We start from the raw sequence: 20,133 nt of genomic DNA on the forward strand, positions 1-20,133 counted from the left end.
CAATGGAATATGGTTCCATCAATTTTTTTCCAAGCAGCTCTACTAGTGATCAAAAGAGGGTGACTAGCCTTAGTCAAATTTAAACCCAGCATCCTCCTGGTTTCTAATCAACTGCTGTAAGCACTACAGATCACATCTGTCTTCCCGTTTTTTTTTTTTTTTTTTTTTTTTTTTATAACACACACAGTTTGCATGTGTTGGAAATAGGCTAACAATACTGTATCACAGTTTAAACACACACTCAGGAATGTTTTCCAATACAACTCTTTCAGAGACGGAATAATTTGCCCAAAAATTTGGCAAGAACTAGTTTCCCACACAGCAATTTCTACTCATGTTGCTGCATCAGTAACAGTAGTTTATGAGAAATGTTACTCTAAAATGGCGTTATTGGATTCATGTCATTGTTGCAATGACTCCATCATTTCATTTACTTATTTTAGAAGTAAAAGGATTTTTGCAGACTTACTGTGGAGTCTACAAAATAAATTGGATTCTTTCCTTGTCAAGGACCACCACCAGTGTTCCCAGTCAATTGAGATTTGCAGCATAGATGTAGTTCAGATGCAAGTATAGTAAACACATACATATTCTGCAGTTCGGCCAGGGATATTAGTGATGATGTGTAACAAGGAAGAACCCTGCATGACTTTCTGATTCCAGGACTCTTTTGCAGACTTGACTGTTCAGTTTTTTGTGCGTTTTTTTTTTAAACCTGAAAACCAAGCACAACTGGGCTGGCATCTAGAGGAAAAACAAACACGAATACCAGTGCCATTTTAGGGAGTTCTTTTTAAGAATATATACATGAATGGTATATTCCTACCTAGGAAAATGCATCATGTTAGAAAACATCTTAATTAACCAGTTCTAACTAATATGATTTTAAGAAAAAGGGCAAATTATTTTCGAAAATATATTTTTAATCCCTACAGGGTTAAATGTGACCAGATAACATGTTTTAAACATTACTAGTCCTTGTCTATGCTACTGCTATCTCAGACTAGAAAACAGACTAATTCTCCACATTTTAAAGAACATTATACATTTTCTCAGTGTAGACAAGGCCTTAGCTAGGAACTCTCCAAGACTGGGATGAATTTCTTATAAGCTCTGCAAAGAACTCTGCAAACCTATGACCAGTAGAAATTACAATGATGTAGGAAATTGCTCTCCAGGCTGTGCTTTACACCAGCTTATTTAACGTGGAGGAGAGGGGGGAGAGCAGAAATGGCAACCACTGAATTTCTGTCTTTTACACTTGTTTAGATATATAATTAGGAATTTAACTGCTTTGATTATATTAACACTTGCACCACTATATTTCCACAAGGTTCATTAGCCTAATTATACAATTAAAATAAATTCAGCCTCACATGTTAACATTTCACTTCTAAGTATAAATTACAATGAATGATTAAAACTGGAAATAAGCACAAATGTTTTATTGACATCTAAATTGCCTGAATTCTTCTTTGAAAATGTGAACTCCCCACAATTGACACCCAGCTGTATGGGAATTATCATAATTTATCTTAATAAAAGCTGACAGTGTAAACACCATGAGCATAATAAGAACATTACACTGAATATGCCAGAATATGGTTCAGCTATCACTGCCCATTGCACACATGCATTGAAGTTATTCTCCTGTTAACTATGATCCAGTTTCAATTGAATCAACTGAGACACAAATGAAAAGAGTCAACTAAAACGTTTAAAGAACGTAACACACAAGGCAATGACTAGAGTAAAAGTATTTCTATAAAACTACTGATTCTGAAACAAAAAAATAACAGGGTCATTGGCACACACAAAGCTGTGCAGTGATGAAACCTGCCACAGAACATTGCCACTAGAACATAAAAGCAATACCATCATACTAGAAAGTGAGACCTTGTCTAGTCAATTAAATGGTCATAGCTGACAGGCCCAAAGGAGGACACCAACCCAAACCTTTACTACAATATTCAAATATTCATTGCCCCACTCATAGCGGTGTTATAATAGTGCTCAGCACTTTCATTCCAGAGGCTCAAGCTTGTTTTCCATTCTTGAACTCTCAGTTCTCAGATTGGCTAGGATGATGAGGTTACATACGACCTTCTGGAGAAGGCGGTGAGGACCAAGATGCCTTGGGTTATTCAACAGCAGCCCATCTGGATGATGATGAAATGGGACTGACTGGCAGCAAAGGGACGCTCTTCCAGTCATTGTGTCTTTGAGAATTAAGGACTACAATGCAGGCCTTGAGGATGGGGAATCAATTAGAGGAATAAATGGGGAGGATTTTCAATGCTGCAATGGGGAGACAAAACACACCCATGTGGCTGCAAAAAATAAAGTCTGCATACAGGAATTTCAAGTATAAACAATGGCTACCAGATATTGCTTCAGTTTTCTTTGAATCTTAAACAACCTAAAGCAGCAAAACAAAGGAGTAAACTTCACTGAAAAAATGTCAATAAATTTTAAAGTGACTTGTTAACTTTGGAACATAAAACACACATATTGGAAATGAAAAAATATGATAAAAAAGAGCACCATGGAACAGAAAAATCAATCACAATTCTTCAGTAGGGGAACTGTATGTATGTTCCGTATCTACCTTCATATAATGCAGAGATTATTTACACCCAAAATCTGTCAAAGTAATATTAAGGTTGTAATTTACAATGACAAAAATAGGAAATACACAGTTTAGTCTGTGCTATTCTATCCCTTCTTTAGGAGTTCCCAAAATACCACGCAGGGCTAGATAGATAAAGATTACAGTAAATCCAGACCAAGTCATACTACCTTATAAGACAGAGACTTTGATTTATGTGGTCTAAATTTATGGACAATAAATGGGATGTGGTGGACAACCTGATGTTTGGATCTGACTTGCACTAAGCAACCACGAAGAAAAGGAAGACATGAATTTCCTTCCTCCACCTTGGTGAAAACATGATAATCACAGGTTCCGACTTTCTGATTTCCCCAGGGATGCTTTACCCCAAGGCCCACCTCACCTCCAAGTGTGCCCCACCCTTGCTCCATCTTTTCCTGCCCCTGCTTCTCCCTCTCCCTGCCCCAGCACCTCTTGCCCACTGCTGAATAGCTGATCAGCAGTGAGCGGGAGGCACTGGGCGGGGGAGGGCCTGCCAGTGGATGCTGAGCATGCACTATTCTTTTTCCATGGGTGCTCCAGCCCTGGAGCATCCTCAGAGTCGGTGCCTATGATGCCAATGACAGGCCAAAGTGAAGTACTGTTCATTGTTGTTGGACCATTACAATGAATCTCACTAACTTCTTGTGACTTGGCAGTATTGCCACATGGAAGTAGGCATCCTGGAGACTGAGGGTAGCAAACCAGTCATTGCAATCTAATGAAGGAAGGAAGGATTGACATTAGGGAAATTATGCAAAATCTTATGTATTTGATTAACATGTTAAGATTCTGAAAGTCCAATATGGTGTCTTTGACCCTCTTGGACTTGGGTCAGAAATTATCATGAGTGAAGTCCCCTTTCCTCAGTGGTGACAGTGAACATGTATGGCCATTACAGTAACTAGAGTCTGAACTTCTTGAAGGAGCACTGACTTATTAGATGGTCCTCTATAAAGGTAAAAGGTAGGTGACTGAGAAAGTGGGTGTGGAAAGAAATTGGATAGAATATCCCAGTCTCACAGTGCATAGGACCCATTTGTCTGTTGTTATGGCTTCCCAAGCAATCAACAAAGTGAGACAATCTGTCCCCAAGTTGGGGGAAAGATCAGCAACTTCTGTATTGCTGCCCTGAAGGGGAAGTCAAATGGCTGATCCCGAGAGCTGACTGAGGATTGCGTATGCTGATTCAACTGGAGTTGGAGAACCCCCTTCTCTGTGATATCTGCTTCCTCCTTGAAAAATCATGCTGGCTTTGGCAGATAGAAAAACTACCTATAATACTGTTGTTTCAAGGGTCTATAGTGATGTCTGTTGGAGGCAGGGGTATAGACCACTAACGAGTGAAGGGTAGCCGGAGAGTCTTTGAATGAATGCAAAGTTTCAACAAAACCAAACATCAAAGGGGAAATCGGTGGCAAGGGTACCAAGCCAGCGATTGTTCCAGCACCAAAGCTGACAGTGCCAAGAGAGCTGAGACTGAAACTGAAACCGAGGCCAATGACTGTAGCGGTGGTGACACCGTGTGAGCCAGAATCAAAAAGTTACCGGAGGACAAGCCCACTCAGAGTCCTCTGCACCATAGCTGAGGAGACAGATGGACCCAGTACTGGAAGAGGTGCTGACAACACAATGGACTGCTGCACCAAAGGAGAGTCTGGTACAGAAAAGTAAAGCCAATCCTTTGCTGCTTTCATAAGTCTGCAGGGTTGTTGCTACCAGCAATGCTTGCACTGAAATGGCATTCACTGGTACCGAAAAATCAACGGTCTCCCTACAGACAGTCGACAGGCACAGTACCAATATCTTCCCGCCATGGTACCAGGTCCATAGCTCAGCTCTGCTTTTGGTACCACTGAATCTTTGTCTACACTGGCAAGTTTCTGCTCCATAATTTATACCACTTTTATTAAAATACTAGAATTAAACCATTGTTGTGTGTCCACATGGTGCTCCTTGTGATGCTGGAACGCATCCGCCTTAGCAGCTCTTGCAACGGCAAAGACAGCAGTGCATTGAGGTAGCTATCCCACTGTGCAACTGGCCGCAGGGTGTTTTGGGAAAGGTTTCCAATGTCTCATGGGACAGGCACAGCATCACATGATGCAGGTTTCCCAATCCCATTGTTCTATGGGCATCCTACTACATTGCCAGCTGCTTTTCAACTGAAGTGGCGGGAGGGAGTGTGTGTGTATGGAGGTGGGGAGAGACAGCGTTTTGGGGAACAGAGAGCGTGTCAGCATGCTGTCTTGTAAGTTCAGACAGTGGCAGGAAGCAACAAGTCCTGGGGAAGGGGGGAAACCCCAACATCAGCCACCACCTCCCTCCCTGGGTTCTCTGCACAGAACTCCTAACACACATTGCACACACCTGCCTTTGGTTCAACAGCACGCGCATTCCACGTTCATGGTTGCCTATGTCCGGAGCAGATCAGCACAGCCACACAAGGGGCTGTCAGAAAAGGTGCTTTGAAAGGGGAGGGGGGCATTTCACCTGCAAGCCAGTTCAACACAATGAGCAGACGGGCATGAGAGTCATTATGGGACAGACTCCAGAGGCCAATTACAGCGCAGAAAGCAATCAAGTGTCTCCACTGGCATAGAGCGCTGGAGCCTCAGTGCAAATAGCCTTACTGACTCTCATCAAGCTGTGGTTTTTTTGCAGTGCTTGCAGCTGAGGAATTTCTGTGCACTAAGTGGCTTGGCAGTGCGTTACAATCTGCAGTTTGAGTGCAAAAAGCTATGCTTTACTGCTACAGAAACTTGCCAGTGTAGACAAGCCCTTTGGGAAGGAGAAGACAGACTGATTCCTCTTTCTCTGCTAAGAAGAGTCCGAGCCCAAGGGTCTATCAGAGACACCACACCCACACTTGCAGACTGCATGTGAGTAACTAGGGCACTCACTTGAGAGCCCCAGGGCTGAGGCATGCTCCATGAGGTAGTGTTAGAGGTACTGGTCTCTGGAAATGGCCTATCTTTTCTAGAAAGAGCAGCAGATACAGCACCTCTCTTTAATTTTCCCCTCACTGAGACAAAGGTAAGGAGGTCACTATTCGGGGTACACACCCCACATGACAGGCAGTGCTTAAAGCCTGGCAAATGTTGTATGCAAAGCACTGAAACTATTAAAAATGAACTTTAAAGTAAAAATAAAATAAAATAAAATTTAATGGATATTAACTTCTATTTCCAGATAAGGCAGGAAGCTAAACTGGCTAACTAAGAAGAAAAAAAAATCCCCATGAGGTAAACTGAATGGCAAGTTTTGACTCAGGCCACGGGCAGTGAAAAGGAACTGAGAGGGCTCAAGGCGGAACAGCCCTTAGGTAGCCTCAAGAGGGCCATGAGGAGGTGCGGCACACATGCCGCCCCAAAGTGTACTGCTGCAGAAAACTCTCTAGCTCTAGCACTCGGATGGCACACACACCTGAGTAAAATACACATGTGCAACCACTGCAAGAATGGCAGTGCTCTGCTGCTCCAGGCCTTATACCCCTACTAATAAACAAACCCACCTGATAGGCAGCCGCTAAAAGCCAAATATAATTTTTTAAATGTTCATTTTCTGAGCCCAACACCGAACACATCACCAAAGTTCGCTCTGGCCTGATATACACTAGAAAATAAGTTGATATAATGGGCAATTCAGAGGTGTGAAAAATCCACACCTCTGAGCAATGCAGTTAAACCTACCTAATACCCGCTGTTAGACAGCATACGTCGATGAGAGAATTCTCCCATTGATCTAGCTACCACTCTCAGGAAGGTGGATTAGCTACCCCAATGAGAGGAACCCTCCTGTTGTCGCAGATAGTGCCTTCACTGAAGTGCGACAGTGGCGCAGCTATGTCTACTGCAGCATTTTAGGAATAGACAAGCCCTCAGTAAGCAGAACTGCATTTTAAAGATTTGCAATATTCCTTGAGTAGCACATGAATGTTCAAATTGGACCCCTGCTTGTTTATAAGGCTCTTGGCTACTGCAGGCGCAGCAATCAGTTAAGATCATCTGCATTCTCTATCAGATATAACACACAGGCATAACTGATAGATGGAGCACATTGTCCTTCACTCTGCAAACCTTTGACTATGTCAGTGACAAATGGAATGTTAACTGGTTTTTGGGTGGGTCATTAGCTTTGTTTGTGTTACTGAGTAGTGCAGTAATACCAAGCACGGTCTCCTTTGAAAATTAATGAATTGACTATTCCTGCCTTCCCCGCCATTAATCTTGCCACTTCTGTTTAAAAAAAACCCACATGCATACAAATACAGTCTTTGAAGATGCAACAGTTCAGCTTCAATTGAGACATAGGCAAGTGTCATTGAAAGTGCATCTAGTCCAGTTTGAGTGGATGTTTCTTAAAGAGATTATGTCCCCTTCAGAGCTAAAACTATTAATTTTTCTCAGTATAGTGGCCTGACCTGATTTATGCAGACTTTATAGCACTATTATGAACACAAAAGCTGACAATCAGAATGTGGTAAAGTAAATGCTATATTGGTTATTCCACAAAACAGGGTGAGCTTTTCAAAAGACTTCCAAACCACATCTTAGCTCTATTGTATGACAGAAGTACAATGCAATTTGAAGGGGACAGCAATGAAGACTATACTCACTATGTTACAAGTAACTTCTCAGGTATTCTAAAGATGTGTTTTTAAAAAAGAACTTCTCCAAAATTCCCTACTGAACAAGTATGTTTGTGTGAGTTGGGGTTCTACTGGTGTTATGGATAAAGCGTTATTCTGGCATTCAAAGGATTTTGGCCCAGTGACTTATGTGACCTTAAAGTCAATTAATCATTTGGTGCCTCAATTTTCACTGTTACAATGGAGATGGTAATATTTACCTACCTCACAGGAGTGTTCTGGGATAAATTCATTCATGTTTGTGCTCACATACTAAGGAAATGGTAAGACACATAATACATAACTAAATGTCACTGCATAGAAGTTTTGCTTGGATTAAAGCAAAATGTAATCTTTGCAATGTTAAGTTTATATATTTATTATGGAGTTTTATATGGTTTTGTTAACTAAGAAGTATTTGGATTTTAGTACATTTTCTCTTTAGCAGTTTTAAATGGTGGGGCTTTTAATAGCTTAAGCATAAGTAGACTGAGAAAGAAGACAAGACAGAGGTCAGCAACCTGTGAAAATCACCACTAGAGTATTCTAACATTTGCATTAGAGATTATAAAGACTTTGGGGCCAAAAGGGACTGCAGCATTAAGGAGCTGGAAAATTTAAAGTGCAGACAGACTGTAAAGAGAATAGGCAACTCATAAGAAGCTGGGGATTGGGAAAACTTTGACTATCATTTTCTAATTTATGCAAGGAATTATGGGTTGAGACTTTCCTGAACGTAAACTAAAATTATTGGTACTATTTGTCATCCGGGGGGATTATCTAAACATAACCTGGTCAGTTTCCAATATATGTCAATTAGTTTGATCCATAAGTTTATCTCCAACTCTTTTCCAATTATTAAAGTTCAAGTTCAAAAAGCGTGGCACACTTGTGGACATTTGCTTTTATTAACCAACAAAAATTCCTGGAGGAGAAATAGCTGAAGAATACACTCGTATGCAGGGCCTTTGATGCTTCACAACATACCTGGTGTCTTAAAAAATAAATCTACTTTATACAGTCATTATGTACAGTATAAACAGTTTAAACTTTACTTTTATTCTTGACAACCATATTACGAGCTTGCAACCCCCAATCGAGTCTCTACTCACTGAAGTAATTCCACTGATGGTAAAGAACTACTATGAGTAAGTGCTTGAAGAAGTGGCTGAATTTTTTTTACATGAAAAATAATTATATTATTTCAATATGAAGTGACAAAAATTACAATATAAACTCATTGTTACAGGTGAATATATCTCTGTACATCTCAGTGTAAAAGCCAGGAGTTTCAGGCCTCCCCTAGTATAAGATTAATGATTAAAGATGATCAAAAAAGTAGTTTGGTTGAATAACCAAAACTAAAATATTACTTTTCATTAGCAATACCCTTAGAGAGTACCCATTCAATAGCTTGTCCAAGTTAATAACTATGGTCACCTATCTTTTAGCAGCACAAAATCAAGAATTAAACTCACGGCATTTCAACTGATATTTTTATTATAATTCCACTGACTTCCTGAGTGGAAAATTCCTAGAGAATTTACAGAAAAATCTCTACATTTTTTACCATCTTACAAAACTTATCACTGAATTACATCCTTTTCACTGACTCATTATTAGATGTGGTAGATTTTAAGAGTAATTTTTATAAAACCTCATTATTCCTACAAGGATTGTTGATCTAATCCCTACTTTTTCCATGAGGGTTGGTTACATGAAAAGAACAGATTGACAGATGTCAGAAGACCTAGAATACATGTGTTTAAGAGATTTTTTTTAAAAAACCACACAGCTTTATTAAACTGAATATCACCCTGATTAAGAGGTAGCCAACAATTCTGATCTGACCCTCCCATCTCTTCCAGTGCAGTCCACGGCCTAGATAACTATGCAAAATCACAGCATGCTATTCCCTCCTGTCTTTATTTATGAGGTTGTGATTAAAACATTACCACTCTCATATCTGCTGACTGAACTCACTGAAGATAGGGTCAGGTCATTCATGGGAAGAGAGAGTCACCATATGATGACAGTTTGCTCTTACCTCCTGAAATCCTCAGGGAAAGTTGCCTTCAGTTCAACAAAATTATTAGTTTTGTCACAGTACTACATGTCAGTATAGCTACTGAAGCATAAAGGTTAAAATAATAATCAGAAAAAAAGTTTTTAAAACCATATTCTCCTCCTTCTGTAGAAGAAAAAATGTATATCGTGTGAAAAGCACTTGATATAAATATCTGATAAACACTTGCTTCTAATCAATTTAAACTAAAATTGCTGATGGATAGGCAGACTTGTAAGAACATAATATCCTTTCATTGTGTAATCTAAGATTACACTTTTTTAAATGCATGCTTTGTCCTTTTTCACCAAAAAAAAGCAGAAATAGTGAATGCAATACACTTAAAGATAAAGGTAATCTCTTCCACCCCCAAATAAATCCTACTTATATTCTTGACAGATTGCCGCCTTTTCAGTATGCCCACAAGCTTTAAAACCCCCACAGTGAATAATGATTGGTACAAAAGTATAAAATTTTACTGAGAATACATTAATGTTTCGATTAAGGATCCTAATTACTAAAATTCTACTTCAGCAAAGCAAATGCTATAAATGGAGTGTTCTGTTTACTAATGTAATCCTGAAAGTTATTTTAATGTAAATCACCTGCATTGCATTCATTTGTTCTGGAACTTAAGAAATTCTTGCCTTTTGTCACGTACATGAAATTTAAGACGGCTGGTGAGAATACATGCCTTCTCACCACCCATCCAACATCCAAAATCCCATACTATAGCCTTTCTTTTTTCCTTTCAACATAGTGAACGCTATTTAATATTACAAGTACTGAAATTCTTTTCTTTCAATCTTGCTTATCAGATGCACGTAGATGTGAGAATTCTCTGGTTTAGAATGCTGCTACTTTGGTAAATAGAGGGAAATAATGCACAAATCTCTCCTGAATTAAAGTGGAAAAATAACTTTGAGAGTCTGAAGGAAATAATTCATATCGTTGCAATTCAAGTTTCCATCAGGTCACAATACAATTCCATTATACGTTAAGGGGACAGATTTCTGCCATCTTTCTTCCCCTTATGTATTGCCTTCGTACAACAGTATACAGAGTGAGTAAGAGTGGCAGAATGTGTCAATTATTTTAAGTCAGTAAAACTTCCTCTTGGAAAAAAAAACCATGTGTTATTTCAATAGAACCTACAGGCACCTATACAAGAAGAAGCACAGCCAAGATAAAACACAGTAAGTTATGATTCAATTAAAATCTTACACAATACGTTACCTTCCGCCTCTGGCACTGAAAGGCACTACATGGATTCCCAAAGGCCCGCCGTCATTGGAGACTTCTACGAGCTTTACCATATCACTGTGAGACAATGATGAATGAGGGAACATGAACATGTGCCGTAAATGAACGAAAAAAACCTATACATACGCACACACACAAAACAGATATTCCAGAACTTAAGCAATGGTGATGAAAGCAATGTTGAAATACTACATACCTGAATATTAGTCTGATGGCATGAAAGGAGATCAATCATCAAAACAATTCCATTAATAACTCAAATGAAAAGTGAACTAGCCCTTTTGGTAACCTTAATCAGCTACATGAATTACAAACTATACAATGGCACAGTTTTATATTTATATTGTTTGGTTTGGGGCTTTTTGTTAAATTTAAGCTTTCTTGTCTACAGGCAAGTAGAGGATTTTTTTATTTCTTTTTCAATTAATGTGTCAAATATGGAACAATCAATTTTTCTCAAAAACTATAAAGTTTTTACTGACCCTATCATACTTCCTTCAGCTATCCCAGTGAAAGCCTGCTCTAGCCTTAAATGTTAGTTTAAACATTATCTTAAACTATTCAAAGAGGACAGTTGAAGTTTTAATGGTAAAACCTCCTTCAGTTTGCAAAACACTAACATCATTTGATGTCTTGTGTTCCCACAATTTGCCTACAGTAGAATCTCGGCATTATGAACACCAGAGTTACAAGTGACCATGCAGCTACACCTCACTTGAAACTGGAAGTACACAATCAGCAGCAGAGATAAAAAAACAAAAAAGCAAATACATTACATTACTGTCTGAAATGTAAACTACTAAAAAAAATAAAGGGAAAAATTAAAAAAAGAAGATTAACAAGGTAAGGAAACTGTTTTTTGTGCTTGTTTCATTAAATTAAGATGGTTAAAAGCAGCATTTTTCTTCTGTATAGTAAAGTTTCAAGCTGTATTAAGTCAATGTTCAGCTGTAAACTTTTGAAAGAACAACCATAATGTTTTGTTCAGTTACAAACAACCTACATTCCCGAGTGTGTTCATAACTCGGAGGTTCTACTGTAGTGAGCTTACTACAATTATTTCCGTTTGCTATGTGTATTTATAGATCTATATTTCTGTCTTCTCAACGAAAATGTTTAATATGCCATGTAGTCAAGCAGAATTAGTTCTGTGTTTTACTTTTTGCTTTAGAAAGAGAAAATCAAATAAGCCAAAGGTCCAAAAAGCTCAAGAAAAGATTTCTAAAGGTATCCGAAGTAAGCCTGAAGCAAATGTCCTGAGTTCAGAACATCCACACGTTTGGGGATGTTTGGTCTGGGAGCCAAAAAGCCATAAAACATTACAAGCTACAGACAGACTAATAATCAGTCAAGACCCCAAATCTAAACACACCAAAACTTTAGGAACAAAAACTCTGAACCCAAATCTGAACTTGTGGTTTTTGCTGGCCTCTAGTACTGTACATTTTTCATATTCTCTGGTACTATATACAGTACATTTGACAGTTGGCTTGCCTCTTGAATAAGGACAAACAAGATTTTACCTATAGTCAGTACAGAAACATATGGCCAGATGCAATGGCCTATGGATGTCATGAGGGGACAGACCCATCACTGCCACACCAAATGACACCATTTTATCCAAAATATTGTGCCTGATATTGGACAGCACGACATCATTCAGAGGAAGGTTCAAGAAACCCCAAAATGGACAAGATGGAGTAATCTGACTTTACGGGATTTTTCTCCTCCTACATCTGTCAGCTAGCAACTACTTTATGTCTCTTCCACATTTTTTTTAAAATCCTACACATATTATACGTAAGTGGCCTCATAATCTATATAAATGTCCAATCTTTTTTTAAAATCCTACTAAAGTCATCTCTCTGTGGTATCATGTGACAATGAATTCTACAGGTTAATTATGTATTGCATAAAAAAATATTTTCCTTTAGCTGATTTGAATTTACTGCCTTTGGCTTTAATTGAATCTACCTTTTAAATTATATAACAAAAAAAGATGAATGTACCCACCTTTCTATCATATTTGTTTGGTATAGCTTTATCTCATGTCCCCTTCTCTAAATCACATTGTTCCCATCTTTCCAATTTACTCCATGGAAATGTTTCCATGCCTATGTTCATTTTCACTGCCCCTCTGTTACCACTATGACTTCTTTGAGATAGGATGACCAAGAACTGATCAATTCTCCAGATGATGGTAAACCACTGATTTACTTGAGAGCATTATAATATTCAGTATTATTTGCTGTCCCAATCTTCATGCATCATAACAGTGTTGATTCCCACTGCACAGGAGCTGTGCACAAGGTCTTCCAAGAATCAACTAAATCCAGGAAGTGTTGCAAGAAGTGCCTTTTGCTCATTATAGGTTGTTGTATATCTTTCTGTTCTAAGGAACACATTTTGCTTTGTTCTCAATTCTGAGGGCAGAGAGGAATATAGGAGTGGCAATTCATGTGATGTAACTAGAACTTTTGTAAGGGACATGCAATATTCCATAATCCATTAAAACTGGACACAGAGGACAAGACAGTTTCCATAACCAAGCCCCAGATTCTGAATTGCTTAAACCATAGAGGACATCCTTTTTCCCATGATCTATTCAAGTTTATTCATAGCTTCTGCTCCCACAACTGCCTTTCTTCTGCAAACAGCCAAAACTCCCAGATCCTGAGCCCCATAAAATGGGCATGGAAAAGTAAAGGAAAATTTGTCCTTGCCTAATCAATGTATTCTAACAGTACATCTATACTGCAAAGAAAAACCCAAGACACTGAGTCTCAGAGCCTGGGTCAACTGACTCAGGCTTGCGGGGTGTGGGCTGCGGGGCTAAAAACAGCAGGGTAGATATTCCCAACCTCCAAGACCCTCCCCCATCACCAGTTTCAGAGCCCAGGCTCCAGCCTGAGCAGGAATGTCTACTCTGCTATTTTTTGCTCTGCAGCCCAAGCCCCACAAGCCTGAGCCAATTGACTTGGGCTCTGAGACTCGGTGCCATGGGTTAGTGCCCAACACATTGGTGCACTTTAGAAATCACACCACCGTCGTATGCACTGCTGCACCATGTGCACAAGCACTAAGAAAGCTCCCACTACATTTTTAATTGATGTGTTTTTCTGAGCTCATCTCTAAGCATACAGGAGAGGTGTTGTTTAAAAAAAGAAAGAAAAAAAGAAGATAAGATGTTGGTACAAAAATCAGTTTAAAGATAGAAACAAACAGCATTAAATTTGATACAAATTTTTATATACTCTAATTAGCAAATAGTATTTTGAATTCATAATACTTCATAAAGTATTTTGCAACTAGGATATGAAACACGCTATTATTTAATGCAAATTAATGCACTTATTATAATACTTAACTCACTCTTTTTAATCCCTATAACAATCAGCAGCTCTACAAATAAAAGGAAGAATTTTAAAATATTCAGAGCATAATGGACCATTTCCCAACGAATATCACAGCCAGGTCTGGGTCAGGTCTTCGTAATGAAACTCAAAGGGCAAAACTCCCTGGATTTCAGGTTTCATCATAAAACTATCAGTCACTGAATCTTTTCTAGTGTGAAGGGGAGTTTCAGGTTAGGCTCATCACCAGTGTGGAGTTCTGTTTTGTCTGAGTAGTCCTCCCCTGCAAAACTCCTCCTTTCCTGTGACTTGTTTACTGCATTTTTGAAAGGTATAAAGGCCTTTAATACCCAAACTCAATATTTTGAGACAGCCACTTGGGCCCATTCCTTCCTCCATCATTAGCACCAAACCCTAAAATGCCATAAGGTTAAGCATCTTCTGTGGAGATAGACCAATCTACCCACCCAACCATACTATAGCAATGGTTCTGAAAATGCTCCATATCTCTGCTGCTGAATCACTAGTCTGGACCCTTTAACACTGTGTCTAAAAGATGCCCAAGGTGCAAAGGGCAAAAGGAAGGACCAGTTTTATGCAGAGTTGCAGTTAAAATAAAATGCATGTTACATGCTTTGTTTTGTTTATTGTATTATCAATCTTGTGATAGTAAGAATTCTTTACTACTCTAAATCTTACTGTTAAAAATGATGCAATTGTAGCAGTAACTTACTCTAAGGAAAAGTTGGTGGTGCTCTCCAAACCACTGTCTGCATGTCCAACTGGTTCAACTCTGCTGTTGTCCTCCTCTGTCCCATCTTCATCCTAGAAGTAAAGAAGATATTCTCCTTCAATATTCGAATCTTTAAATTGCAATTATTATATACAAAATGGAATATATACTTCAAAGATCAAAAGTCTTGTTTAACATTACAAGCACAGTTATTTCATCACTGTGGCTTTTCTGTAACATTTATCTAGAGAATTGTTATCATAATGCACTGCTAGAGTTTAACAGTAAGTATGAAATGACATGGAAGAAAATCCATATTAAGGTAAATAAGGTTTTAAAATGTTACACAACATAAATGCATAAAATAAAGAGGTAACACACAATTTGTTGACTAATGGATCTAGTCCGGTCATTAGGCAGCTTACTAAAGGACTTAAATAAAGAGATACATTCAACTTCAATACTAGTTAATTTAAAAAGAATAAGTTAAAAGTTGTAACAGGTACTACAACTGCTTCTGAATTTCTTTCCCATTTATTCTCTCCAAGGTTGTTTTCTGAAAAGCTTCCATAAATATAAGGGGAAGCTAACTAAGTATACAGAGGAAACAGTGAAAAATGATTATCCTAAAAGTGCTGTCAAATGCCCTAAGTGATCAAACTGAAAAGAACTGGGGAAATACGCCTATATATAAAATCTCTTTCATATTTGCAGCAATCTAAGATGTAACATGTAACAACAGTAGGTAAAATAATATCACAGAAATATGATGTTTTAATTTGACAGAGTGCCTTTAAAATATTTAAGGCCAAATGTTGGATGAATTTGTCTCTCATGTGATTTCACTAAATTAAATGAGGTTTAAATTGGTGCAGTGTTTACATCCCAGTCTTGCAAACCCTTCCACACATACATAATCCTATTGAAGGCAGCATGGATTCTTTTCCTGAATAAGATTCTGCAGGATCTGGCTCTTAGTCATTAAATTATAGATAGATTTTTTTTGCAAGTGTATTTCAATTACTGAAATAATGGAATTATTAATGCCAGCAATGCCAACTAATCTCACATAACAATGCATTATTCCTGAACAAAGTAAAGAGAGTTTTATATATTGTTTACCACAGAACTTCATTAACAGAATTGAGAGGTATTTATGGCTTCAAAGAATGAAAAAAGCTCTAATGTTAATTGATTGATTTTACTTTCCGGAAGTGCGAATTAAAAATACGTATATTATTCACTGTGCCTATAATTTTTAATGTCAGAATTGAGAATAGAGTATTTCCAAATTTAGACCAACGTAATTAAAGGACTTCCATTAGGAAAAGAGAATCAAAAGCATTTTTATAACTAGGTGATTCAGCAGAAATTTATGCTTTTAATTACCCATGTGACCAAACAGAAGTATTATATTGTAATCAGTACAATTCAAAGCACAGATTTAAATTCCATTGGCAGAGGCATCAATCAGCAAAATGATAAGTGATGGGTTATGAGTTCAGCCCACAGAGTCAGACAATATATTAAATTATTGAAGGGATATTAAAGCAAGGCAGAGGCATTCAGTAATGTCCAATTGACATTTTGTCTGAGAGTCTGCAAAAATCAGAGGCTGGATGCACTGAGCTTCTCTGAGTCGTAGGTATGCTTTGTGCATCCTGAATAGCAGGGCACTGCTTGAAGCCAAGCTACTTGAAGATTGATGATCCTATGTTTTTAGAGGGAATAATATGCACTTCTTAGTCATCTCTCTCTCAAACACCAGGCAAGTAACACATTTCAAAGGTTAACCAGCATCTTGAACCTGCCTAGAATTGCTTTATGAATGTAAACAAGAACTGCAAACCAGATATTTTCTATACAGAAAAAGCTGTTTATAAATCAATTGTAAAGTATAACTACAATGTAAGTCACAATTATGCAGTAACATGTTTTACCTGTTTTCATATTTATTGGTGTTAATGAAAGCTGCAACTATATATCAGAATATGGTCAATTTTGTACAACTGAAAATAATACGCAAGGATCATGGACATTATTTACAATTACAGGTGGTGTACAACAATGTATACATTGTGGAATGCAGAGTTGCTTTAAACATGCAAAAAACAGGACATTTAGATTTGTTTCTCACATAAACAGTATCTCCTCCCCAGATTTGATATATAGTGTCATAGCATATGGTGTTAAAATTAATGTCTTATGTATGTCTGCAACGTAGCAGAGTCAGTTACTGTAGCAATCATCTCTTTGAATTTCAGGCATGCACAGACATGCACTCTACACAGGTATGTGGAGTCACACACACCAACAGTCAGCTGCTTTTGTTTCACTTTGTGTAGCTCTTGGTGATGCTTATATATATATATATCTCTGGAGTTGTGTAAGGTGATAAATTTTTATGTGATAGAATTATCAACCCATAATCTAAATAAACCCAGTAAGTAAGGGAACATTTAAGATGCAAGCATCACTCACCAAAATAGAGATAACCACATGTGCTCTTAGTATTATTATCTACCGTGTCCTTCTCTCTCAGCCTCTTCTTGTAGATTGCCAGATCATTTGTTGTTTATTCATTTACATCTCAATCCACCAATCTGAAGCGCACACAATTTTACTCACATGAGGAGTCCCGTTAGTGTCCCTGATACTTTTCACAAGGATAGAGCTATACACATGCTTCAGTGTTTGTAGAATTGAGGATCTTGCATTGAAAGTTTTCTAGACAAATACTCTACCTTTATCTGGTTTATAAACAGCCATGTTTATGGTTCTCTGTAACCTTCATCATCATCATCATCAATGAAAGACAATATGCTCAACATGCACAATCCATGTCTTTGAAACACACCTTCATTCTTTCTCTCATTTCTACTCCACACATGGAAACGGGACATTCCTTAGTGAACACGATAAATTTGTACATTTGAAACAAAAGAGTTTTTCAGTTAGCCAAGCACAAGAAAAAATATCAAGAAACTGAACTTGGATAACTCATGGAGAATAGAATGTTTGGGGGTTTTTTTTTAATCAAAAAGTTATCATCTGATATAGGTGCTTAGACAGAAAGTGTATTCTCAATGCTAGCTACAGCACTACTACCACAATACCATAATCAACAGATGCATCCTTTAAAAAAAAATTAATATTGCCGTAATCAGGAACTCTTTTCCTTCCAATATAACACAGATTTTGATATACATGAAACCAAATGTAGAGTAAATTGGACACCTGCAGAAGCATGTAACTTGAAGTTCTGATGTACTAAGCAAAGTAAATAGCTGTGAAAATCTCTGCATCAAGTAATTATTTCTTTATTTGGAAAGTACTTTTCTTCCTGAAAGGCAAAATCCACCTGTATGTGCTATTACTGAGGTAAACTAAGGAGAAGGCACATTACATTTAGTTACAGAAACCCAACTTCTGATATTCTCTTTGAAGCATGTTTCCCACAAAAACATATTTGTACAAAGTGCAAGGCAAACCTTCTATTTAGTACCACTAGTAAAATATTATACATATAACACCAATATGCTACATCAAAAGAATAAGCATTTCAGTGTAATTAAGAAACAATATGGTAAAAACTTTGTGCAGTAACAGTAATAATTTTTTTGTGACCCAGTTAAAAATTTTTAAAATTTGTGACCCACAGTTAATTGGATAGCCTTGACTGCTTTCAGATACATTATGTACAATTACTCTTAAGCATGTGAAATCAATTAATAAGCTTGTGCATATGTAGGCAATAGCAGATTCTTTCAAATCATTTGTTTATAGATCTGCACTCATGAATCAAACCCCTAAATATGGAAACACAGCACTTTTTCAGAAAAGTAATTATTTTTCTATCATTATTGTACTAAATTTTATAATAAAACTAACTACTCAAACCCTGAAAATAAGCTAAGTTGACCAAACTGGGCATTTTAAATTCTGGGGAATCTTAATGGATGAATACAAGAGGGGATCCAGACACTGAAACTGCATGTTAAAATATTTCAATAATTCTATTTACAGAGCTTAAGTAATTATTACACACACAAAAACTACATTAAAAAAAATGAAGTTACAAAGTCAAACACTCAAAAGTCAGGAAATACCAGAATTAAGGTTGCCTGTGCAACCTTAATTCAGACCGTTTGTGCTTATACTTTCTGATAAAGTATTTAATTACATAATCACATTCTATTGTTTCCATGGGACCCTTGCCTCATTCAATGCACAGGATAGACCTGTCCTGGGGATGCATCAGGGTTGTGTACTAAAGGAGGCAGTGATCTATAGGACCTCTGCTTCATTTGCTGAAGAAGCTGATAAGAGAGTAATGAACAAGGCAGGGGACTTCAGGATGAAAAAGGATGGTTTGTGGTTAAGGTAGTAGAATGCTGCCCTGAGGAAGTATATTCTATCCCTGCCTCTGCCATCTGATGTTACTCAAGTCACTTAAACCTGGGGTCTAAGATGCAGAAATGCTGAGCCCTCACAGCTGCAACTGAAGTCAATGGGAGCTGTACTTCAACCATATAAAGTGTGGTATAATGCTCACTCTGAAAAATCAGGTCTTAGGCATCTCTGAGCACCCAAATTGGCGGGTACTTTTTATCTTAATATTTCTGTGCCTCAGTTATCAGTGTGCGAAATGGAGATACTACCACCTTCCTCCTCTCACTGAGGTGGGGTGTTGTAAACGTTGTAATATTTAAAAACTCCAGCAGGAGAGCCAGAACATCCTCCACCTCGCCTCTTCCCTTCGAGGCCCCACCTCTGCCCCTCAAGCCCTGCCCCCATCGCTCGCTGCTCTTCCCTTCTCCCCACCCTCATCCAGGTTGGGAGGGAGCTGCAGTCACCTGACACAAGTAGGAGGCTGTCCTGGCTGAGTAGGGGCTGGCACAGGTGACGATCCGGTGCCTCCCCACCTCCCCGACCTGTGGTGACCGGACACTGTCAGGTCCCCTTTTCTACCAGACTTTACGGTTGAACACTGGGCATCCTGGCTACCCTATATTGTGAAAACAAATTAACTAAAGTTTGTGAAGCACTCAGACACTATAGGAATGAGCATCACAGAAAAGCCCATGGGAAAATTAATAATTCTGTCTTCAGAGCAGGATTTGAATAGCATGCAGTAAATAAGGCATGAGACCACAGATTGAACAAGGGGAAAAAATACTGAATAGCTATTCAGTAAGGGAGCACCACCCATGCAGTGTACTGAATGAGGCAGAGGTCCTATGAAAAAATTGTATGTGATGATTAGGGCTGTCAAGCGATTAAAAAAATTAATCGTGATTAATTGCGCTGTTAAACACTAATAGAATACCATTTACTTAAATATTTTGGGTGTTTTCTACATTTTCAAATATATTGATTACAATTACAACAGAATACAAAGTGTACAGTGCTCACTTAATATTTATTTTTATTACAAAT

At 38.0% G+C, this 20,133-nt stretch overlaps 1 protein-coding gene across 13 annotated transcripts in view; it reads right to left on the reverse strand.

Annotated features, from left to right (window-relative positions):
• The window catches only part of PARD3 (par-3 family cell polarity regulator), a 657,871-nt gene that overhangs the window by 290,197 nt on the left and 347,541 nt on the right, over positions 1 to 20,133 (reverse strand). For 11 of the 13 annotated variants that reach the window (XM_038392147.2, XM_038392144.2, XM_038392146.2 and 8 more), the window contains 2 exons: positions 14,695 to 14,786; positions 10,582 to 10,665 (listed from right to left, as the gene is read on the reverse strand). In XM_038392147.2, the coding sequence (XP_038248075.1) occupies positions 10,582 to 10,665; positions 14,695 to 14,786 (176 nt within the window). Of the gene's footprint in view, positions 1 to 10,581; positions 10,666 to 10,804; positions 10,817 to 14,694; positions 14,787 to 20,133 lie in introns of all 13 variants that reach the window. The other 2 variants (XM_043509558.1, XM_043509555.1) reach the window with 1 other exon arrangement.

Source organism: Dermochelys coriacea, chromosome 2 (assembly GCF_009764565.3).
Source record: "Dermochelys coriacea isolate rDerCor1 chromosome 2, rDerCor1.pri.v4, whole genome shotgun sequence".
Classification (NCBI taxonomy): Eukaryota; Metazoa; Chordata; order Testudines; family Dermochelyidae; genus Dermochelys; species Dermochelys coriacea.